The sequence below is a fragment of the Dendrobates tinctorius genome, unplaced genomic scaffold (assembly GCF_039654945.1).
Source record: "Dendrobates tinctorius isolate UK_male_01 unplaced genomic scaffold, ASM3965494v1 ptg000178l, whole genome shotgun sequence".
In the NCBI taxonomy this organism is placed as follows: Eukaryota; Metazoa; Chordata; class Amphibia; order Anura; family Dendrobatidae; genus Dendrobates; species Dendrobates tinctorius.
Genome location: NW_027361845.1, coordinates 3,578,593 through 3,603,801, shown reverse-complemented (window position 1 = coordinate 3,603,801; position 25,209 = coordinate 3,578,593). Strand labels below are relative to the sequence as shown.

Sequence of the window (25,209 nt, the reverse complement as noted above, 5' to 3'; positions counted from 1 at the left end):
GTCGTCATTTTGGGTTCACTCTGCTGTGAATTCAGTTAGGGACAGGCTGCTGTTCAAGACTCAGAGACAGTTAGACATAGCGATTTTCACAATCATAGTGTGCTTTACCCAGGCTGCATAATCCACCATTGTAGCTTTCTTTTGCCTTGCAGCAGTATTCACAGCTGTCTGCAAGGTCTGTGTGAGTACAGCTCACGCTGAGTAGTGTGTCCTTCAGCTACGTCTGGTTGTAAGCCGCTCAGCGTGCGTCACTGCCTCACACATTTTTCTTTTATAGCAGCTCATTTTTTATTCTATTAGTGTGCATCCTTCTGTATCCATATACGGTGGTTGCAAACACTATAGGAGTAGACAGCGGACCCTCTCTGCAGCCTTTCAGTGTTAGTGCCCACTTATCTGCACTGTTCACAGCTGTCTGAGAGGTCTCTGTGTGTGAGTGCAGCTCACGCTGAGTAGTGTGTCCTGCAGCTAAGTCTGGTTGTAGGCCGATCAGCGTACGTCACTGCCTCACACATATTTTTCTTTTATAGCAGCTCATTTTTCATTCTCCTATTAGTGTGCATCCATCCGTATCCATCTACATTGGTTGGTTGCAAACACTATATAGGAGTACACAGCGGAGCCTTTTTTCTGGCTTGTGCCCTTCAGCTGCAGCCAGATTAGTGTTACCCAATTTTTTTGGAGCCTCATCTTTTGCATTGTAGGTTACCTGCCTGCATTGTAATAGCTCCAAAAAGTTGGTGATACTATCAGTTTCAAATCTTTGGTCACATCCTTTTAGTTTTTTTTCACAAAAAAAAAACAAAGCTCACCAAACACTACATTTGAAAGTTGTGTAGGCCACATTAGCTCATATTAAAGTGTAGTCCACACACACACACTTCATAAAATTAGTGTTTCTTATACCTACAGCTGTTCAGGAATAAGCACACTAAGGCCCCCCTTTGTACTTTTCTGCCTATCTTTATCAGTCTAGCAAGATGAAAAAGGCAGGGAGTAAGGCACGTGGGTGTGGAGTTTCAGCAGGGAGAGGACGTGGGGATTCTGCAGGGAGAGGATGTGGGGATTCTGTGCCTGCTGCGGGCACCAGTGAGTCTGCATCCCCCAGTTTTAGCAGGCAATACTCCTTTATGCGCAGCTTTGTAGGACCTCGCCGTACCCCACTGCTGCGGGAGGAACAAATTGAAGCCGTTGTAAGATGGATGGCAGCTAACGCATCGACTTCAATGACTTCCACGTCCTCTCAGGGCCAGAGCACTGAAGAGCAACCATCTGTCTCTTCACCACCTACCAAAGTGCCCAGGCAGTCAGAGAGCCCTGGACAGGAGCCATCACAGTCTCTACTTCTGTTCTCTGAATCTGTTGGCTTGGAAAGAGGAGGCCAGCCAAGCAGCATTCAAGAATGTGAAGAAGAGGAAGTATGCAGTGATGCGCAACTTCTTTGTCCCTCGGAATCTGAAGAGGCGGGTGGGCCAGTGCCTATGGTCAGCACACCTCAGTACGCATCAGATGATGACGAGACACAGGTGCCACTTTCTGGTGCGTACGGTGCTGATGAGACAACCCAGGAGAAGCAGGTGTTTGAAGAAGGGAGTGTAGATGATGAGGTCCTTGACCCATCATGGCGTGAGGAACAGGAAGGTGGTGGGAGCAGCTCTGAGGAAGAGATTCCCCGAACGGCCAAAACAGGAGGGAGAGGGAGGGGGCAGACTTGGTTGCCTGTAGCCTCCACTTCAGCATCCGTTAGGAGCATTCCTCTTTCAAAAGCCAAAACGGGCGCTCCCAGGACTTGCAGTGCGTGGTGCTTTTTTGACACAGTTGCAGATGACATTTGCTTTGTCAAATGCAAGCTGTGTCATCAAAGTCAAAAGAGGGAGAAAATGACAGCAACATCAATACCACAAATATGTGGAAACATGTGCGGACCAAGCATGAGGTGGAGTTACACAGACACACTGAATTTGTCCAAGCTATAGGTAAAACAAGAGCGCAATAGGGTTTTATCCGGGTGACTTATAGGGTTTAATAAAGAAATATGCTCACCCTTTCCAGGAGAGAGCAAAGCATATAGGATTAGTTTGTCAGCCTGCTGCACATCCAACGGTCCACCAGTGACCGACACATAAAACTCTTAGGATTAAAAAAACTTTGGATTTAAGTGCGCTGCCAGACAAATTATCAGTTTCCAATCATGTAGATGAATTAATCTCTTTATTCCCAACGTGTTTCGAAGTCCATACTTCTTCCTCAGGGGATGACATATCTCTATGTCATCCCCTGAGGAAGAAGTATGGACTTCAAAAAGCGTTGGGAATAAAGAGATTAATTCATCTACATGATTGGAATCTGATAATTTGTCTGGCAGCGCACTTAAATCCAAAGTTTTTTTAATCCTAAGATTTTTACAGACACACTGAAGACGTAGGCCAACGTACAGCACCACCTACCACCTCTTCAGCTCGTGTTGGGGCCTCTTCCTCCAGCTCACACACAGCTGGTTCGACTTCCTCACAGGATCGCCAAGGAAGAACCTCTGGCACTGTTGTCCGGAGACCCAGTGACATTCCACCCACAGTACCTCATTCCCAGTCATCCTCACACTCCCAGGCCACTCTACAGCCATCGGTAGCACAGGCATGGGATAAAAGGCGGCCATACTTGGTAAACCATCCCCGAGCATAGGCTCTGAATGCTGGCATTGCCAAACTACTGGCCCTTGAAATGCTCTCATTCAGGCTGGTGGCGACTGACACCTTCTGGAACTTCATGGCATTGGCAGTCCCACAATACACCGTGCCCAGCCGCTTTTATTTCAGCAGGCAAGCCGTCCCTGCCCTGAAAAAACGTGGAGGGAAAAATAAAACATGCGCTACTAAACGCCGTCAGTAGCAAGGTCCACCTGACCACCGATGCGTGGACCAGTAACAATGGACAGGGACGATACCTTTCCCTCACTGCCCATTGGGTCAATGTTGTGGAGCCGGGTACAGATCTGGAGAGTGGCGCTGTACGTGTTCTGCCAACTCCACGGATTGCAGGAATCCAGTCTGTACACATTGACTCATCCTCCTACTCAAGTTCCTCAGAAACAGCGCTGCAGGAGCCTGTTACGACCGATATGAGCACAGCCGTGGCCAAACGTCAACAGGCCGTACTGAAATTAATTTCTTTGGGGAATCGAAGCCACACAGCGCAGGAGCTTACTTACATCGCCGCCTACTATCGCACATGGACACTTGCGATCTGTGCATCCTATCTTTAGCATAGGGTGCGCAGATCGTGTGCTGTCCGTGCGCTAGTAGGATTTTGGCGTGCGCTGCGCACTTTTGAAGGTGCGCCCGTGTGCGCCGAAAGCAGCATGTTGCATTTCGGCGCGCACGGCGCACCTTCAAAAGTACACCATAAAGCGCAAATGTGAATCAGGCCTTACAAAGCCTCATACCACCGTTGAACCGGGAGCGTAAACTGCGGGAGTACCAAGACACACTGGTGCAGTCCATCATGTTCTCCATTCCACCCGACAGCAGTGCTGCTAGTGCTTTACAAAGCAGCCCTGTGCGTCGAGGCAGTGGAGGAAGCGCCTCAGCACAAGGCAAGACCACTATGGCCCAAATGTGGCAAAGTTTTGTGTGTCAGCCACAAATGTCTACACCATCACAGACGGCTCCGGTAAGCAGGAGGCAACGTTTCTGTCAGATGGTGACAGACTGCATGTCTTGCCCTGTCAGTGTACTCCCAGATGGCTCTTCCCCCTTCAAGTTTTGGGTCTCTAAGCTGGTTACATGGCCAGAGCTTAGCCAGTATGCATTGAAGGTGCTGGCTTGCCCTGCTGCCAGTGTATTATCGGAACGCGTCTTTAGTGCCGCAGGTGGTGTACTAACAGACTGTCGCACTCGACTATCCTCCGATAACGTTGACCGGCTTACTTTTCTGAAAATGAACAAGGCCTGGATCTTGCCAGAATTTGCCAGTCTTCTTCCAGAATAAATAATTGGTTGGCAACAGTCTCCTGTTGTGTTCATGTTTCTACCACCTGAACTGTAATCCCTGGGCTTCAACACAGCCAGTTGTCACTCAGAAGTGCCGTCTGCACAGAGAAAAACACTAGCTCCTGTGTTAGTGGGGTTCAGTAATGCCAGCTGCTCCCCTGCTGTGTGGACGGCAAAGTCTCCTGCTCCCTCCACATTCAAACTACTACTGATTTTTAACCGTGCTCCACTTAGGCCTCTGGCTCCACTGTCTCTAGTTTTTCCCCTGGCCTCCAACCCCGCCAATTTCTGCTCAGAAGTGGCGTCTGCACAATCCACACTTGTTCCTGTGTTACTGGGGCTCAGTCACGTCAGTTGATCCCCTGATGTGTGTACGGCAATGTCTACCAGCTCTGTCTACATTCCCATTACTAGTAGTGGGAATGTGAACAGAGCAGGAGACCTTGCCGGACACACATCAGGGGATCAAGTGACGTGACTGAGCCCCAGTAACACAGGAACAAGTGTGGATTGTGCAGACGCCACTTCAGAGCAGCAACTGGCGGGGTTGGAGGCCAGGGGAAATGCTAGAGACAGTAGAGCCAGAGGCCTAAGTGGAGCATGGTTACAATCAGTAGTAGTGTACAACCGATATAAAACTTGCTTCAAGTAGGCCTCAGCCTGCTCCATAACTGATCCTGGTCTTCAACACAGTCAGTTGTTGCTCGGAAGTGCTGTCTGCACAGAGAAAAACACATGCTACAGTGTTAGTTGGGTTCAGTAACGCCAGCTGCTCCTCTGCTGTGTGGACGACAAAGTCTCCTGCTGCCTCCAAAATCACACTACATCCTATTTTCTACTCGCTCCAAGTAGGCCTCAGCCTGCTCCATGATTGATCCTGGGCTTCAACACAGCCAGTTGTTGCTTGGAAGTGCCGTCCGCACAGATAGAAACACTAGCTCCTGTATCAGTGGGGTTCAGTAACGCCAGCTGCTCCCCTGCTGTGTGGATGGCAAAGTCTTCTGCTGCCTACACAGTCACACTACTACTGATTTTTAACCGTTCTCCACTTAGGCCTCTGGCTCCACTGTCTCTAGTATTTCCCCTGGCCTCCAACCCCGCCAGTTGCTGCTCTGAAGTGGCGTCTGCGCAATCCACACTTGTTCCTGGGTTAGAGAAAAACACATGCTCTAGTGTTAGTGGGGTTCAGTAACGCCAGCTGCTCCCTTGCTCTGTGGACGACAAAGTCTCCTGCTGCCTCCAAAATCACACTACATCTTATTTACTACTCGCTCCAAGTTGGCCTCAGCCTGCTGCATGATTGATCCTGGGCTCCAACATAGCCAGTTGCTGCTCCGAAGTGTCTTTGGCACGGGTACTCCCTCCTGCCCAGCCTGGTTCCAGCACGCCTGCTGTTTCCGGGGATTGTCAACGTCACTTTGCCACCAATACGTTGTCCTGTCATGTTGCGGTCAGGTTACCGAGTCTATGGTGCCTGCAGTTTTGGTGCTTCCTATGTGGGCTGCGGGTTCTGGTAATAAAGGCTGGTTCCGTAGTGCCAATAGGACAAGCACCCCCTGTTGGACTGTGGGTTTCGGTAACTGCGTCCTGCTCGCGGCCTTGCAACATTGTTTATTATGGGTACCTTGTACTACAAATCCAGGTTCCAGCATCGTCAGCTGGTTCTCGGCAGTGACTTTGGCCTAGGTGCCTCCTTCTCGGTTTCCGAGTTCCAGCACCGTCAGCTGGTCCTCGTTAGTTTCATTTGCTCTTGCAGCTTCTGCTACCCATCTGGGTTCCAGCACCGTCAGCTGGTTCTCAGCAGTGCCTTTGGCCTAGGTGCCTCCTTCTCGGTACCCGAGTTCCAGCAACGTCTGCTGGTCCTTGGTAGTGCTTTGTAGCACAGGTACCTCCTGCTTAGTATCCGTGTTCCAGCACCGTCAGCTGGTCCATGGTTGTGCCATTGGCTCTTGTTCCTTCTGCTGCCCCTCCGGGTTCCAGCACCGTCAGCTGGTCCTCGCTAGTTTCATTTGCTCTTGCAGCTTCTGCTACCCATCCGGGTTCCAGCACCGTTAGCTGGTTCTCGGCAGTGCCTTTGGCCTAGGTGCCTCCTTCTTGGTATCCGAGTTCCAGCAACGTCTGCTGGTCCTTGGTAGTGCTTTGTAGCACAGGTACCTCCTGCTTAGTAACCGTGTTCAAGCACCGTCAGCTGGTCCACGGTTGAGGCCATTGGCTCTTGTTCCTTCAGCTGCCACTCTGGGTTCCAGCACCGTCAGCTGGTTCTCGGTAGTTCCATTGACTCTTGTAGCTTCTGCTACCCATCCGGGTTCCAGCACCGTCAGCTGGTTCTCAGCAGTGTCTTTGGCACGGGTACTCCCTCCTGCCCAGCCTGGTTCCAGCACGCCTGCTGTTTCCGGGTAGTGTCAACGTCACTTTGCCACTGATACGTTGTCCTGTCGTGTTGCGGGCGGGTTAGCCGAGTCTATAGTGCCTGCAGTTTCGGTGCTTCCTATGTGGGCTGCGGGTTCTGGTAATAAAGGCTGGTTCCGTAGTGCCAATAGGACAAGCACCCCCTGTTGGACTGTGGGTTTCGGTAACTGCGTCCTGCTCGCGGCCTTGCAACTTTGTTTATTATGGGTACCTTCTGCTACCCATCCGGGTTCCAGCACCGTCAGCTGGTTCTCAGCAGTGTCTTTGGCCTAGGTGCCTCCTTTTCGGTATCCGAGTTCCAGCAATGTCTGCTGGTCCTTGGTACTGTTTTGTAGCACAGGTACCTCCTGCTTAGTAACCGTGTTCCAGCACCGTCAGCTGGTCCACGGTTGTGCCACTGGTTCTTGTTCCTTCTGCTGCCCCTCCGGGTTCCAGCACCGTCAGCTGGTCCTCGCTAGTTCCATTTGCTCGTGTTCCTTCTGCTACCCATCCGGGTTCCAGTACCGTAAGCTGGTTCTCGGCAGTTCCTCAGCCTTCTTGTACCTTCTGCTACTTTTCCAAGTTCAAGCTTGTGGAAATGGTCTTTGGTTCTCAGTCTGGATCTCCCTGATGATGACCCTGAAGACGACGACCCTGAAGACCACACCGAAGAAGACCTAAAAGATGACCCTGAAGAAGATGACCAAAAGGACAAAGAACATGAAGACAACCACCAAGATGCAGAACAACAAGAGACAGAAGACCAAGAAGCAGAAAAACCAAAAGCAGAAGAACATTAAGCATAAGACTAAAAATCAGAGCAAATGATATTATCTAATTTATAAGCAGAAGACTAAGCAGTTTATGGGGGTGAGTCTGTTCCTCCTCGTGGTGCCCCTGGAAAATGCCTGCTGCTGCAGGCCAAACTGAACGCGGACAAATCCTGTTGTAAATCTTTTGTGACAGGCAGAATGGAAGGTGTAATCTTCAAACTTTTATAGATAACAACTACAGGAATGCCTGACACAAATAAGAATATGATGAAGAAGAAGAATAGGAAGAAGATGAAGAAGTAGAATATGAAGAATAATCGTTGAATAAGAAGAATATGAATAATGTACAAAAAAAGAATAATAGGAAGAAGGCGAAGAAGAAGAAGATGAATAAGGTGAAGAAGAAGTTGATGAAAAAGATGCTGCTGCTGAGGATCATGAAGGAGAAAGTGTGGGAGAAGTAAAAAAGAAGGTGAAGAGCATGGAAGTAGTGAAACATACATATCTGACAAAATATAAAAGAGGTTAACATAGTTAATATCTTTGTAACTCCGAACGTCTTTAAAAAAAAAAAAAATTAATTCCTGTTTTCCATTTGATTGGGCTAAAGCTCTATGGCTTTAATGTCTCCTCCACCTCCCACAATACATTCTACATTATTATTATTAGTTGTTTTTCTTCATGTAGAATTAACCAACAGGGAAAGAAAGGTTTTTTTCAATTCCGATATTTCTGTTCCTTTGACTTAAATGGGACTTCCGGGATCGGTATCAGCGATACCCGATACTTTTTTTTATATCGGCCGATCCAATCCAACCCGATATTTTTCAATATCGGGTGGTATCGCTCAACACTACTCATTAGGAAAATAAGTTTCTGGGAGCAGCAAATAAGGATTCTGGATGTTCCTGAGCTCCCTGCTTTCTCTACACCCGGCCCATGATTTATGGCTTTTTTTAAAAAAAAACTGAATTAGCAGTGAGGGCGGAGAAAGTCAGGAACTCATGAATATTCAGGACTCATTATTATGTGTTGGAGCTTCCAATACAAGATTTTGGTATAACTAAGTGACCCAGTATTTTGACATTCTGCTATGGGGATCTGTCACTAGTTTGTTACCCTTAGTTAGGACACCAGAGTCCCTGTAACAGAATCCCTGGATACCACCTTCAGGGTAGTTTTACACTAGCGAGTCCACTGTATGAAACACGCTGCTTATATCAAACAGTGGACCCGCCCGGGAGGAGGATCGTGCCGTCATTATAGTGATATATTTTCATCTATAATGCTGGGTGCATTATATACAATGCTTGGAGTCAGAGGGAAGTCCTTCAGGAGTATTGGACCCCTCTTTAAAGGCTCTCTGTCTGCACAGAATGACTGTTCAAACCAAGCAGAGGAGCTCAGATTATCATGGCGGCCAATCATTTATTCACACCTTCCCACCCATCCATCTCCATCCTTCTCTGACTCTATGAAGCCAGAGCTGTCAATCAAGTTAGAGAGGGTGGAGAATGATGGAATACAAGCAGGTGGGAAGGTGAATTTTCATGAATGGCCGCGCCGTGACGCGCAATCATTCTGTAAAGACAGAGTCCCTTTAAGGGTAAATCGTCACCTTGAGAAACAATATTTATCTGCAGATATAGGGTTAATCTGCAAGTAAATGGGGTTTAAAGCCTGGCTAGCCGGCTAAATGGAAAAGTGTTGGCTACAGGGAGAAAGTTAACCCCTTAATGACCGGAGCTTTTTTCGATTTTTCGCATTCGATTTTCCCTCCCCTTCTTTCCAGAGCCATAACTTTTTTTATTTATCCATCTATATGGCCATGTGAGGGCTTATTTTTTGTGGGAAGAGTTGTATTTTTAAATGACATCATTGGTTTTACCATGTCGTGTACTCAAAAACGGGAAAAAAATTCCAAGTGCGGTGAAATTGCAAAAAAAGTGCAATCCCACACTTGTTTTTTGCTTGGCTTTTTTTGCTAGGTTCACTAGATGCTAAATCTGACCTGCCGTTATGATTCTCCAGGTCATTACGAGTTCATAGACACCAAACATGTCTAGGTCCTCTTTTATCTAAGTGGTGAAAAAAAATTCCAAAGTTTGCTAAAAAACAAAAAAACAAAATTGCGCTATTCTCCGAGACCCGTAGCGTCTCCATTTTTCATGATCTGGGGTCGGGTAAGGGCTTATTTTTTCCATGCCGGGCTGACATTTTTAATGATACCACTTCTGTGCAGATACGTTCTTTTGATCGCCCGTTATTGCATTTTAATGCAATGTCTTGGTGACCAAAAAAACGTAATTCTGGCGTTTTGAATTTTTTTCTCGCTATGCCGTTTAGCGATCGGGTTAATGCTTTTTTTTATTGATAGATCGAGCGATTCTGAATGCGGCGATACCCAATATGTGTATGCGGGATTTTTTTTTACTGTTTTATTTTGATTGGGGCGAAAGGGGGGTGATTTGAACCTTCAGGTTTTTCTATTTTTTTTTATTTTTAAACATTTTTTTTTTTTACTTTTGGCATGCTTCAGTAGCCTCCATAGGAGGCTAGAAGCATGCGCAACCCGATCGGCTCTGCTACATATGGGTGATGAGCAGATCGCCCATATGTAGCAGATTTACTGCTGTGCTTTCAGCCATATGCCTGGAACAACCATAGAGGTCTCATAGAGACCTCTGGTTGTCCAGGCAACATGACGCCGACCCCCGATCACATGACGGGGGTCGGCGATGAGGTCATTTCCGGCCCGGCGGCCGGAAATGCGATTTAAATGCCTGCTGTCTGCTTTGACAGCGGGATTTAACTAGTTAATAGGCACGGGCGGACGGCGATTCCGCTCGCGCCTATTGCGGGCACATGTCAGCTGTTCTTTACGTCATTGGACATTAAGGGGTTAAGCTTTATTCTCCCTTCCGCCAGTCGCTTCCTGTGATACGATTGGTGAAAGGAAGGAGGCATTACAGTCACCGCTAACGACAAAGTGAGCGTGCTGTAATAATGTTCCGGCACTGTGATCATGACATCTTCCAGGGAGCCCAACCTCAGGTCGGGCTTCAAGCAACGACTAACAAGGCAACAATACATGAAACACAACTGTGTCATAGGGGGCTGATGGGTGCAGGTGAGGGCAAGTACTGGCCATCTAAATGCCACTGACAGCCATTGACAAGGGCATTTAAATACTTAAAACAGCAGCAATCAAGATGAGCTCTGATCACTGCTGTTACAGGCAGATGCCGCCTATACAGCTGTGGCCAAAAGTATTGACACCCCTGCAATTTTGTCAGATAATACTCAGTTTCTTCCTGAAAATGATTGCAAACACAAATTCTTTGGTATTATCTTCATTTAATTTGTATTAAATGAAAAACACAAAAATAATTGTCCTAAAGCCAAATTGGATATAATTCCACATCAAACATAAAAAAGAGGGTGGACAAAATTATTGGCACTGTTCGAAAAATCATGTGATGCTTCTCTAATTTGTGTAATTAACAGCACCTGTAACTTACCTGTGGCACCTAACAGGTGTTGGCAATAACTAAACCACACTTGCAGCCAGTTGACATGGATTAAAGTTGACTCAACCTCTGTCCTGTGTCCTTGTGTGTACCACATTGAGCATGGAGAAAAGAAAGAAGACCAAAGAACTGTCTGAGGACTTGAGAAACCAAATTGTGAGGAAGCATGAGCAATCTCAAGGCTACAAGTCCATCTCCAAAGACCTGAATGTTCCTGTGTCTACCATGCGCAGTGTCATCAAGAAGTTTAAAGCCCATGGCACTGTGGCTAACCTCCCTAGATGTGGACGGAAAAGAAAAATTGACAAGAGATTTCAACACAAGATTGTGCGGATGTTAGATAATGAACCTCGACTAACATCTAAACAAGTTCAAGCTGCCCTGCAGTCCGAGGGTACAACAGTGTCAACCCGTACTATCCGTCGGCGTCTGAATGAAAAGGGACTGTATGGTAGGAGACCCAGGAAGACCCCACTTCTTACCCCGAGACATAAAAAGCCAGGCTGGAGTTTGTCAAAACTTACCTGAAAAAGCCTAAAACGTTTTGGAAGAATGTTCTCTGGTCAGATGAGACAAAAGTAGAGCTTTTTGGGCAAAGGCATCAACATAGAGTTTACAGGAGAAAAAAAGAGGCATTCAAAGAAAAGAACACAGTCCCTACAGTCAAACATGGCGGAGGTTCCCTGATGTTTTGGGGTTGCTTTGCTGCCTCTGGCACTGGACTGCTTGACCGTGTGCATGGCATTATGAAGTCTGAAGACTACCAACAAATTTTGCAGCATAATGTAGGGCCCAGTGTGAGAAAGCTGGGTCTCCCTCAGAGGTCATGGGTCTTCCAGCAGGTCAATGACCCAAAACACACTTCAAAAAGCACTAGAAAATGGTTTGAGAGAAAGCACTGGAGACTTCTAAGGTGGCCAGCAATGAGTCCAGACCTAAATCCCATAGAACACCTGTGGAGAGATCTAAAAATGGCAGTTTGGTGAAGGCACCCTTCAAATATCAGGGACCTGGAGCAGTTTGCCAAAGAAGAATGGTCTAAAAGTCCAGCAGAGCATTGTAAGAAACTCATTGATGGTTACCGGAAGCGGTTGGTCGCAGTTATTTTGGCTAAAGGTTGTGCAACCAAGTATTAGGCTGAGGGTGCCAATACTTTTGTCTGGCCCATTTTTGGAGTTTTGTGTGAAATGATCAATGTTTTGCTTTTTGCTTCATTCTCTTTTGTGCATTTTCATTTAAGACAAATTAAATGAAGATAATAATACCAAAGAATTTGTGTTTGCAATCATTTTCAGGAAGAAACTGAGTATTATCTGACAGAATTGCAGGGGTGTCAATACTTTTGGCCACAACGGTATATCACAGCCGATATCTGCCTGGTATAGAGCAGGCTCAGCTCCTGAACCCGCTCCATACAATCACTTTCCTAAGGTGACAGCTATGACAAGGTTAGAAAATTTCACTTGTCTGTTCCTAAACATGGAAAGACAAATGGAATTCCCTAACACATAGATCTAGTAAATGTGCCGCAAACATATGAATGTTTTTACACACCACAATACATTGTTACATACACACATCTTACAAAAATACATATAATTCCAGATACGCAGACACACGCAGACACGCCAGTACATGAATACATCATCTGAACCCCCATCAGTACATGGTACATCAATTTTGATGTCAGATCAGCCTCATATACCTTTGTGTCGTATGAAACTACAACTCCCAGTATGTCCTTAACAATTGAGATACTGGGAGTTGTCACCAGTCATCATCACACTGCAGACCATACAAGTGGGTCGCCCTCCCAGGGCCGTAGGGTACTCGGTACCGGGCCGGTGTCAGCGGGATGTGTCACAGCAGTGGTGACCCGGTCCATGGTCCTCTTTAGGCCATGGAGGAACTAGGTAGAGAGTGTCGGAGGAGGAAGTAGATAACGGTAGGACAGCTGGAGAGAAAGCTGACAGTTGGGAGTGGAGAGTTGTCATGGTAACAGCAGTTACTTGGAGGAGGAGTCAGGGAGAGAGGACAGTTGGTGGAAGGGACTGGAAGAATGAGGAGCTCGTCCCAGGACTGGAGAGTAAAGTGGAGTGAAGAAGGGGTCCTAGGGGCCAGGGAAGTGAGGAATCCACCCATGGCGCCCGAATTCATGCCGATTGTGGAAGGACCAGGTCGCAGTTGGGGACTGGCCCCAGACTAGTGCAGAGACTGCAAGACTCAGCTAGCAAACTGGAGGCTGGAGTATCTGTATGTGCCACAGATAAAACCACATACATTCACTGAAAAGGCAGCCACATAGGGTCAAAGGGACCAGGAGATCGTCGCCCTTGACAGGATCCGAGGCTGCTGGCTTGGGACACTGTGTGTGAGGCGCAGGGCAGGAGAGGCGGGAACCAGCACAGGGAGACGACAAGGGAAGGAACATAAAAGGGGGTTCTGGAAAAGTGTATCCTAAACTACCCGAGAGTTGGCTGGACCACCGACCTGGAGGACACAGCACCCGGGCTGGGGATTGTAACCTGAAAGACCGTGAGTAAAAATGTGAAGACTGCACCCTGCTGTGTCCTCATATTTATTTACTGCGTCATCTGCCCTGCACTACAATCATTACCATCATCTACTATCTTACATCAGCCCTGGGGCCTAGCTCTACCCGTAGAGAGCTGTAACATCTTTGCTGCGTCACCAGCCGCCCCAGTGCATCTGAATTGCAGCGTCAGCCATCTTCTTTTTGCCGAACACCACGCGTGGCGTCACGTTAAATCCACTATAAACTTTCCCATCTTTATTCCCCAAAATCATCTATATTTCCATTGCACGCCCAGGGCCACGGTCCAGGTCACTGCTGCCGTGACATCCCCTGAAGAACTGACCGGCCCGGACCGAGTACCCCACGGCCCTAGTGGGTGTTGCATATACACATATACCATGCATACATACATACAGGCATATACATACAATTCATGTAGCAATACACAAACATTAGGAGTGTTAGTTAGTTAGTTAGTTGTTACCTTGGCTTCATAGTATGAAAAAGAAGAAAAGGGATGGCACTCACCGTTCTGAAGAAGTGAATTTATTTTCAGATAAAAAGCATGGGCTCAGGAGAGATGTGTGAGCTGTGTGACAACGGCCGTTTCACGCCAACTGCACTTCAACGGGTCATGGAGTTACCTTGGCTTGCCTCTAGTCCGGCACAGGCTTTATTGAACCACTCTTATACCCGGAAGCAGCAGTGAAAGGTGCGTAGAGTTATGTCACTTTTAGCTGCTGCTGTGTCTGCTTGCTGTGACGTGGAGGTGCATGCGACCCAGGCTTTCCTTCTGTTCCCTGGCCCAGCCCCCCACTGTTCAGTGCGTCGCAGCTGTCAAGCGACGTGCATGCACCCTTGCACTTTTAAAGGACCTATGACCTCTATTTTATTTTTATTTTTTTCCTTTTATTCCCTCTCCTGCTATTTTGCAAGGCCCCACCAGGGATTTCCCCGGTACCCCACGGGGCGAGTCCGACCCTGCCCACAGGAGTATAATGCAGCCCCAGAGGAGAATAATGCAGCCCCAGAGGAGAATAATACAGCCACAGAGGAGAATAATGCAGCTCACATAGAGGTATAATGCAGCCCCACAGAGGTATAATGCACCACCACAGAAGTATAATGCAGCTCCATAGAGTATATTGCAGCCCCATAAAGTATATTGCAGCCCCCCAAAGAGTATAATGTAGCCCTATAGAGCATAATGTAGCCTCCATGTGGTATATTGAAGCCCCCATACAGTATAATACAGCCCCACATGTATACTACAGCCCCACAGGAGTGTAATTAAACCCCACAGGAGTGTAATGCAACCCCATAGAGTATAATACAGCCCCATAAAGTATAATGGAGCCCCCAAAGAGTATAATGCAGCCCCATCTAGCATAATGCAATCCCCATGCAGTATAATGCAGCCCCCATATAGTATAATGCAGCCTCACAGAGATATAATGCTGCCTTATAAAGTTCAATGCAGCACCACCAGAGTACAATGCAGCCCCACAGGAGTATAATGAAACTCCACAGTAGTATAATGCAGTCCCATAGAGTACATATAGTATAATGCAGCCCATAGTCCTACAGTATTATTGCCACCATGTAGTCACTGATTTAAAAAAAAAATGAATACAATACTCCTCTCCTCAGTGCATCTCCTCACCTTAGCAGCTCAACTGCACGATGGCGAAATCCTGCGATACTCAAGATGGCGTCGCCGCAAGAACATGCCGCCGGCGTGGACAATGTCGGGATCCAAAATGGCGTTGGCGAAATTTCACGAGATTTCGCCACCATTTTGGATCCCACCGTCCACGCTGGCGACGCCATCTTGAGTATCGCGGGATTTCGCCGATCCAAAATGGCGTTGCCGCAAGAACATGTCGCCGGTGTGGACAACGTCTGGATCCAGGATGGCGCCGGCGGAAGAAGATGTCGGGGATCGTGGAGCAGCGGTGATGACGGCGTGAGTATGAGAGACGGAGTGAGAGAAAGGGTCATATGTAGGGTGAAAGAGTGAGTGGAGATGGTGAAAGGTGAGAGGAGTGTGTGTGTTGAGGAGGTGTGTGTTGAGGAGTGGTGTGTTGAGGGTTAACATGGCAAGAGGTGTGCTGTGACGTCACCAGTTACAACTGGACGGAAGTTGATACAACCCGGAAGCTGCTTAGCGCATTTATTAGTATAGATACACACCTGACTGCTAACAAATGACGAAATGAAAAAAAATGACTGGAGTACTCATTTGACTGCACGGGCTCCTCAGGTAATATAGCTGTGGAAGAATTATTAATGGTCAGAGCCAAGTTAGTGTACAGATGTGAATATAGTCTTTCATGATAACTTTCCCACACAGATACAATCTGGTCACTAGGGAGATTAGGTTGTCTAAGAATGAGGAAAGATCACAAATTTCGAACTAGATGTGACTGGATAGATATTTTATATGCGTGAGAGTGAGAGCCCAAAAAAAAAAAAAAAAAAAAAAATTTCTAAGTCTTATCCTCCTATATATTCAGACATAGCTTGGGGATAGCATTTATGCAGGGGGCATTTATGCACACTTTATCCAAGTACAATTTATCAAAGTACTGGCAGTTATAACATGGCAGTTAGACAGGGCTGGAGACAGGTAAGACATTTATATACATCTACTCCCTGTACATTTGGAGGACAACAAATATATACCATATGCATTTGTGTAATTTTAATCCTGGCCGCTGCATGCACACACATCAACCGCCCTGGCATTAACTCTCTACACTCCATCCACATTGGCCCCTCGCTTCTTTCCTCTCCTATGTATAGCACTCCTGCTCTTTTCACATTGTTAAACTGCACAGATCCAGTCAGTCCCACCATTCAACATCAGAGACGCTCTCACAAATCACTTAACCATCTGCTCACTCTTTCTATCCTCCTTCTCCTAGTCGCAGGAGACATTGCTCCCAACCCTGGTCCCCCATGTTATAGAAAGTCAAACCTCCCGACTGCTACACTCAGAAACCCCTCTAATCTTATTAATATTCCCTGCATGCCATCTGTCTCTCTTAATTGTGCACTTTGGAATTCTCGCTCAGTGTGTAACAAACTCTCCTTCATTCATGACTTTTTCCTTTTTAATTCTCTTAACCTCCTGGCTCTTACTGAAACCTGGATCCAGCAGTCAGACACTACCGCTGCTGCTGCTCTTTCATACGGGGGGGCTTCACTTCTCTCATACCCCAAGATCAGACAATAGAGCTGGTGGAGGCGTTGGTCTGCTCCTATCACCAAAATGTACCTTTCAGGTAATCCCTCAAGTACCCTCACTTGTCTTCCCTTCTTTTGAGGTCCATGCCGTCAGACTCTACACCCCCTTCTCCATGCGAGTGGCGGTGGTGTATCGTCCTCCCGGCCCCTCCCATCAGTTCCTGGATCATTTTGCCACTTGGCTTCCACATTTTCTCTCCTGTGACATCCCTACCCTCATCATGGGTGATTTCAACATCCCCATTGCTCTTCCCCTCTCCCCATCTGCTACTCATCTTTTATCTCTAACCTCCTCATTTGGCCTTTCGCAGCTTACTAATTCTCCAACGCATGAAGACGGAAACTCCCTCGATTTGGTCTTCTCTCGGCTTTGTGCAGTGGATGATTTTGCAAACTCCCCTCTCCCGCTCTCTGACCACAATCTTCTTTCATTCTCTATCAAGAACTGCCAGGCTGCTCAGGTCACCCCCACTGTCCATACTTATAGAAACATACAGGCCATTAACACCCAGAAACTTATGAAGAACTTGCAGTCTTCATTGGCCCCTATCTCCTCCCTCTCATGTCCTGATTCTGCATTGAAGCATTACAATGAAACACTTCAAAGTGCCCTGGATGAATTTGCACCCCCTATAAATAGAACACCACAACGCAGACGGCGACAACCCTGGCACACGGTGCAAACACGTTTCCTGCAGCGGTGCTCCAGGTGCGCCGAACGTCTGTGGAGAAAATCCAATCTACCCGAAGATTTCATCCATTTTAAGTTTATGCTTAGAACATACAACACTGCCCTTCACCTCTCCAAACAAACCTATTTCAACACCCTCATCACCTCACTGTCCAATAACCCGAAACGTCTCTTTGACACTTTTCATTCTCTACTCAATCCAAGAGTACAGGCCCCAACCACGGAGCTCCGAGCTGACGATCTGGCCAATTACTTCAAAGAAAAAATTGACCAGATCCGACAGGAAATTATCTCCCAATCACCTCATACCATGCACCGTCCTCCCTCCCCCACTGCATCTAACTCACTCTCTGATTTTGAACCAGTCACAGAAGAAGAAGTAAGCAGGCTCCTTGCATCTTCTCACCCAACTACTTGCACCAGTGACCCATTTCCGTCACAGCTCCTTCAGTCCCTTCCCCTGCTGTCACCCCTCACCTAACTAAAATATTTAACCTCTCTCTCTCTTCTGGTATTTTTCCCTTCTCATTTAAGCATGCCATCATACATCCACTACTTAAAAAACCATCCCTCGACCAAAACTGTGCCGCTAACTATAGACCTGTCTCTAATCTTCCCTTCATCTCTAAACTCCTGGAACGCCTGGTCCACTCCCGTCTTATCTGCTATCTCTCAGAAAACTCTCTTCTCGACCCTCTCCAATCCGGTTTCCGCTCTTTACACTCCACTGAAACTGCCCTCACTAAAGTCTCTAATGATCTGCTAACAGCTAAATCAAATGGTCATTACTCCATGCTAATTCTCTTGGATCTCTCTGCAGCATTCGACACTGTGGATCATCAGCTCCTCCTCACTATGCTCCGTTCCATTGGCCTCAAGGATACCGTTCTCTCCTGGTTCTCCTCCTATCTCTCCGACCGCTCCTTTACTGTATCTTTTGCCGGTTCCTCCTCCTCTCATTTTCCCCTTACTGTTGGGGTCCCCCAAGGATCGGTTCTAGGTCCCCTCCTCTTCTCCTTGTACACTGCCCCTATTGGTCAAACAATCAGTAGATTTGGTTTCCAGTACCATCTCTATGCTGATGACACCCAATTATACGCTTCTTCTCCTGACATCACGCCAGCCTTTCTAGAAAACACCGGCGATTGTCTAAATGCTGTGTCTAATATCATGTCCTCACTATATCTGAAACTGAACCTGTCAAAGACTGAACTCCTGGTGTTTCCTCCCTCTACTAATGTACCTATACCCGACATTGCCATTTCTGTGTGTGGTTCCACTATTACTCCCCAGCAACAGGCCCGCTGTCTTGGGGTCATACTTGATTCCGAGCTTTCCTTTGCCCCCCACATTCGATCACTGGCTCACTCTTGTCATCTGCACCTCAAAAACATTTCTAGAATTCGACCTTTTCTTACCTTTGACTCTGCAAAAACTCTTACTGTTTCTCTTATTCATTCTCGTCTGGACTATTGTAACTCTCTTCTAATCGGTCTCCCTCTTACCAAACTCTCCCCCCTCCAATCTGTCTTGAATGCTGCAGCCAGGATCATATTCCTCACCAATCGTTACACTGATGCCTCTACCTTGTGCCAGTCATTACACTGGCTACCCATCCACTCCAGAATTCAGTATAAACTTATTACCCTCACTCACAAAGCCCTCCATGGCTCAGCACCACCCTACATCTCCTCCCTTGTTTCAGTATACCACCCTACCCGCGCCCTCCGTTCTGCTGATGACCTGAGATTAGCATCCTCAATAGTCAGAACCTCCCACTCCCGTCTCCAAGACTTTACACGTGCCGCACCAATTCATTGGAATGCACTTACCAGGTCAATACGATTAGTCCCCAATCCCCACAATTTTAAGCGTGTCCTGAAAACGCATTTATTCAGACTGGCCTACCACCCCAACACATTAACCTAATCTATCCCTGTGTGGCAGAGCCAAAAGTTTTACCATAACCAGGTTCCCCGCATCATGTTCCCACATGCTTTATGCCTCTATTAGCCCTCTGTGTCTGTACTGTTACACACTTAACATTATGACTGGTCCATACAATTCAGGGTAACTGTTACCACCCACCTTTCGTGTCTCCCTCTTTCCTCATAGACTGTAAGCTTGCAAGCAGGGCCCTCTTTCCTCTTGGTATGTGTTATAATCTACTGTATGTGATTATTGTTATGCTGTAATGTCTATTGTCTGTACAAATCCCCTCTGAAATGTAAAGTGCTGCGGAATATGTCGGCGGTATAAAAATAAAATTTATTATTATTATTATTATTATATGCTGGATAACCTTTTCAGGATGACTTTCCCTCTTCTTCTTCAGAACATCCACGGCCTCACTGGAATGAATTAGCCTGATGTGCACTTCAGCTTCTCCTGTCCATGGAAGGAGGAATGTAGCTACATAAATTCCATTACCATGGTCCTTCACTTGTCCGGTCACTCCAGCCTTCACTTTTCCGGAATGAAGCTTAGCCTGGAAGAAATCTCCACCATAGTTCTTAGGTCGTCCAAAGTGATCATGAGCTGTGATTAACACTTTCAGAAACTCACCAACCCTATAGGTATCCCGTGGATTTAGCAAATGGTAGTCACAATTCTTGGGACTTGTCGAGAAATTAACGTGACTGACAGTTGATGGAGGCTCAGGCCAGTCAATGAGCTCGAGAAGTTCTGATAAATTGGACTTCATTGGAAAGACCGTCGTAAAGGAGATGCTGATGTTGGGTTGTTTGAACACTTTGAAAGGTGGAGGTCTGTATTTATTCAAATTGTCCACCTCTAGGAACCTGTAGAAAAACTGATGATACGAGAAAGTTAGGAGTTGTGATAGGCAATCGTGGAGAAGTTTGTATGACTTGTTCAAGAGATTTTCCCATCATCCTTCCAGTTATATTCCCAGCATTATTTATACTCTATGGAGAAGTCCTATCATATCAACTATTTATTTTCACCTCCCCAGATGTCAAGTTGTGGCCCTATTATTTACATGGAGCCTTCTTGAGCTGGACGTTCTGCTCTGTAAAGGCACAGCTTGGTTTATACTATCTCTATACACATCTATAATTATAAACATGTACATTACAGACCAAAAGTTTGGACACACCTCATTCAAAGAGTTTTCTTTATTTTCATGATTATGAAAATTGTAGATTCACTCTGAAGGCATCAAAACTATGAAATAACACATGTGGAATTATATAATTAACAAAAAAGTGTGAAACAACTGAAAATTTGTCTTATATTCTAGGTTCTTCAAAGTAGCCACCTTTTGCTTTGATTACTGCGTTGCACACTCTTGGCATTCTCTTGATGAGCTTCAAGAAGTAGTCACCGGAAATGGTTTTCACTTCACAGGTGTGCCCTGTCAGGTTTAATAAGTGGGATTTCTTGCCTTATAAATGGGGTTGGGACCATCAGTTGTGTTGTGCAGAAGTCTGGTGGATACACAGCTGATAGTCCTACTGAATAGACTGTTAGAATTTGTATTATGGCAAGAAAAAAGCAGCTAAGTAAAGAAAAACAAGTGGCTATCATTAATTTAAGAAATTAAAGTCAGTCAGTCCAAAAAATTGGGAAAACTTTGAATGTGTCCCCAAGTGCAGTGGCAAAAACCAGCAAGCGCTACAAAGAAACTGGCTCACATGAGGACTGACCCAGGAAAGGAAGACCAAGAGTCACCTCTGCTGCGGAGGATAAGTTCATCCGAGTCACCAGCCTCAGAAATCACAGGTTAACAGCAGCTCAGATTAGAGACCAGGTCAATGCCACACAGAGTTCTAACAGCAGACACATCTCTACAACAACTGTTAAGATGAGACTTTGTGCAGCAGGTCTTCATGGTAAAATAGCTGCTAGGAAACCACTGCTAAGGACAGGCAACAAGCAGAAGAGACTTGTTTGGGCTAAAGAACACAAGGAATGGACATTAGACCAGTGGAAATTTGTGCTTTGGTCTGATGAGTCCAAATTTGAGATCTTTGGTTACAACCACCGTGTCTTTGTGCGACGCCGAAAAGGTGAACGGATGGAGTCTACATGCCTGGTTCCCACCGTGAAGCATGGAGGAGGAGGTGTGATGGTGTGGGGGTGCTTTGCTGGTGACACTGTTGGGGACTTATTCAAAATTGATGCCATACTGAACAAGCATGGCTACCACAGTGTGCTGTTTCAGTTTATTCTGATAGATTTTCAGCCATACGTGGACATTTAGGTAATGGTATATACTTGGTTTATCATCTATTGTATTTGTTATACTTTGCTGCCATCTACTGGCCATTGCTGTATTACACTGTAATATTTTGTTATGGTACTTTCCCATAATACCTCTCTGCCTCTAGCTTCTCCTATCTTTTTCGTGCTGTTTCCTGTTTTGTACTCCAGGCCATCTTGTAACACACATGCGCTGCAGAGCTGGAGAAAGGATTCTCTTGTTACCTCCAACCTGGAGCTCCTATCATCTCAAATCTGGTGCTTCTATAACAGCTCTAACCTACAGTCCTCACTCCTACCTCATCTCCATTTCTTCATCTTCCTTGACATCTCATCTCATCAAGGTACTGTAATAAAGCCTGTTGAATTCATCACTGCATCATCCTTTAGGACCACCACGTGCCGCTGATAGGGATTGGGAGCACAGGCTGGCGAGTAACGCTATCCGCCATTGTTTATATAGAGATTCGTGTTCACATCCCTCAGACACATCTCATCCACATATATCAGTGGCAGAATAGTAACAAGAGACCTAAGTCTACAGTTGTCTGTGTGTATATGCATTATCTGCTTGCAAGTCTTAACCATCCACCATCTTAGCTAAAACATCTCGACAAAAGGCGCCGTGGACCATCTGCAAGTGAAGCATATCAGGTTCCTGACACCATAGCTGCTGCAGGAGCAGAGTCCGCACTTACTGCAGAGCAAGATGTAAGACCCAAACGTGTAACCAGGCCGACACAAAAGGCCAGAGAGAACTTTGAGGTTACTAGAGACGAGTTCCATGATAACCTAGAACATTTATGGGGCAGAGTTGATCATGATTTAGCAGCTCTTCCACGCTCTCACAGTGACGCCGCAGATTTAACCGCCAAATTGAAGAGTTTATCTGCAGCCTATGATCGCTACCAGAGACTGTCTGCAAGGTACATCACATTCCTGAGTAACTGTGACATGGAAGACGCCCCAGCAGAACTAGCTGAAAGGGAAACTCTTCTCCAAGAAAAGACCACATTAGTACGAGATGCCCAGGATAAAGCAGAACTCCGCATCGCTCACCTCCAAGAAGCCAGGTCACATCGCACAACATCGACCAAAATCACATTTTTGTCTTCCAGATCATCTCACTCCAGGAAGTCAACATTGTCCGACAAGATACTGGAGATCTGTGCTGCTGCAGAGGAAGCTAGAGTAAAAAGATCCTTTGCTAAGAGGGAGGCTGAAGTGGAGGTAGAAGCTCAAAGAAACAGAATGGAAGCTCAAAGGAAATTAAAAATACTCCAAGCAGAAAGGGAAGAAGCAACAGCCCTTGCTAAACTGAAGGTTCTTGAACAAGCATTGGGACAAGAAGATAATTCGGATTGTCTTATTCCAGGAGAAATGGAGGACTCAGCTGATCGCACTTCTAACTACGTGCTAAGACATTCAACATCTGCACCAGCACCACCTCCAGGTTCTAACACGGATGCGCCCGCAAATCAAGAAATGTCGCCACCTACTGCCGACAAGGTAACTTCCAGCACTAACTCGCGATCTAGGCCACAGCCAGCAGAACCTATAGAGAGTAAACCGCAGTTTAACCCTTATGCCGCATCATTTCGTCCTGATTTGTCGCCGTCATATAAGCCAGAGAACTTACATCCCCCTAAGGATACCACAAGTTCAACCTGCAACAATGACCGGGAGATCGGACATGTCTGACTTCGCCAGATACATGATTCGCCGGGAGTTAATAAACATTAGTCTCTCGAAGTTTGATGATCGTGCCGAGAATTATAGAGCCTGGAAATCGACCTTTCAAGCAGTGATCCAAGACCTTAATCTCACTAGCAAAGAACAACTGGATTTGCTTGTTAACTGGTTAGGCCCTGAATCAGCAGAGCGCATAAAGACAATAAGGGCAGTTCATGTGGACTATTCAGATGCAGGTCTTATTGCAGCCTGGGAGAGACTGGAACAAACCTACGGAAGCTCAGAAAGCCATAGAGTATGCCTTATTTAAAAGACTGCAAACTTTCCCAAAGATAACTAACAAGGACAATAGAAAACTTCAAGATCTGAGCGACCTGCTAAAGGAAATAGAATTGGCAAAATTAGACCCACGTCTCTCAGGACTGAGCTACCTAGATACTGCTCATGGCGTTAATCCAATAGTGTCCAAGTTGCCACACAGCATGCAGGATAAATGGGCAGACCACGGCTCATGGTATAAAAGGCAGCATGATGTGTCCTTTCCCCCCTTTTCACATTTTTCCAGGTTCATCATTGAAAAAGCTCGGAGGAAGAATGATCCCAGCTTCAACTTCACTGAGCCTTCTCCACCAGCATCATCATCATCTACAAGGTATGATAACATTGCCAAACGTAGAGATTCAAGGAACACAGTATCCATAAGAAAGACTGACGTTCCACTTACTACACCTGCCTTCACTAAAACAAATAATGTTGCTCCTAAAGTCATGGACAGTAACCGTATGTGCCCTATACACAAAAGGCCTCACCCGCTTAAAGAATGCCATAGATTCAGAGCAAGGACTTTGCAGGAGCGTAAAGATACCCTCAAGGAGCTTGGGATATGTTATAATTGTTGCACCTCCTCAGACCACCTCGCTAAGGACTGTAAGGCCGCTATTAAGTGCACTGAATGCAGCAGTGATAAACACATCACAGCCTTGCATCCCACACCAGCTCCATACAACTCGCAACCTTCTGCGACATCCAATCCTGCTCAAAAGCATGGCGGGGAGCCACAAGTTCCTGATCCAACTGCAACTGCTGTTTCCTCCTCATGTATTGAGGTATGTGGAGAAGGGACTGTTCCTAAAAGCTGTGCCAAGGTATGTCTGGTTAAGGTCTATCAAGAAGGACAACCCGACAAGGCCTCCAAAATGTATGCCATAATAGATGAGCAAAGTAACCGATCTCTAGCAAGGCCCAAATTCTTTGAGATCTTTAACATAAAGGGACAAACGACTTCATACACCCTAAACACCTGCTCTGGTCGTATTGAGACTTCTGGCAGGAGAGCCTCTGGGTACATAGTCTCTTCAATCAAGGGAAACAAGCATATACCCTAGCCAACCCTAATTGAATGTGACCAGATACCTGATTACAGGGAGGAGATTCCCACTCCGGAAGCCGCGCTTCATCATCACCACTTGAGGCACCTGACTAAAGAAATCCCTCCTCTGGACATGAATGCTGATATTCTGGTCCTACTCGGGAGGGACATTCTGAAGGTCCACAAGGTGCGCCAACAATGTAACGGCCCAGATGATGCTCCATACGCCCAAAGACTCGACCTAGGCTGGGTAATCGTGTGCGATGTATGTTTGGATAGGAGTCACAAGGCATCCGAAGTCAACGCCTGTAAAAAGTAGGTGCTCCAATATGGTCGCGCAACTCACTATAAGCCATGCCCTCATCACTACGAAGTGAAAGAAAGGTTCTCTGATTGCATCCAAGAGCCTGACATCATTCCTACTCCCTACAGTGATGACTTAGGGAGAACAGTGTTTCACACAACAAAAGATGACAACAAAGTCGCCTTATCAATAGAAGACAAAGAGTTTCTTAAAATGATGGACAGTGGATTCTTCAAAAACGAATCTGACCGCTGGGTTGCTCCCTTACCCTTCAAGGCTTCAAGGACCAGGCTTCCTAACAACAGAGAACAGGCCTTATCTAGATTCATCTCGTTGCATAGAACATTGAGGAACAAGCCTGAAATGAAGGAACATTTCATATCCTTTAAGGACAAGATATTTCGCAATGACCATGCAGAGCCAGCTCCACCATTGCAAGCTGATGAAGAATGCTGGTATCTACC

At 46.4% G+C, this 25,209-nt stretch overlaps 1 protein-coding gene across 2 annotated transcripts in view; it reads right to left on the bottom strand.

The window, feature by feature from the left end:
* LOC141054345 (NXPE family member 3-like) overlaps positions 1 to 25,209 on the bottom strand; it is a 263,436-nt gene that overhangs the window by 70,175 nt on the left and 168,052 nt on the right. For both annotated transcript variants that reach the window (XM_073551661.1, XM_073551662.1), the window contains exon 2: positions 19,459 to 19,968. In XM_073551661.1, coding sequence (XP_073407762.1) covers positions 19,459 to 19,968 — 510 coding nt within the window. The remainder of the gene's footprint in view (positions 1 to 19,458; positions 19,969 to 25,209) is intronic.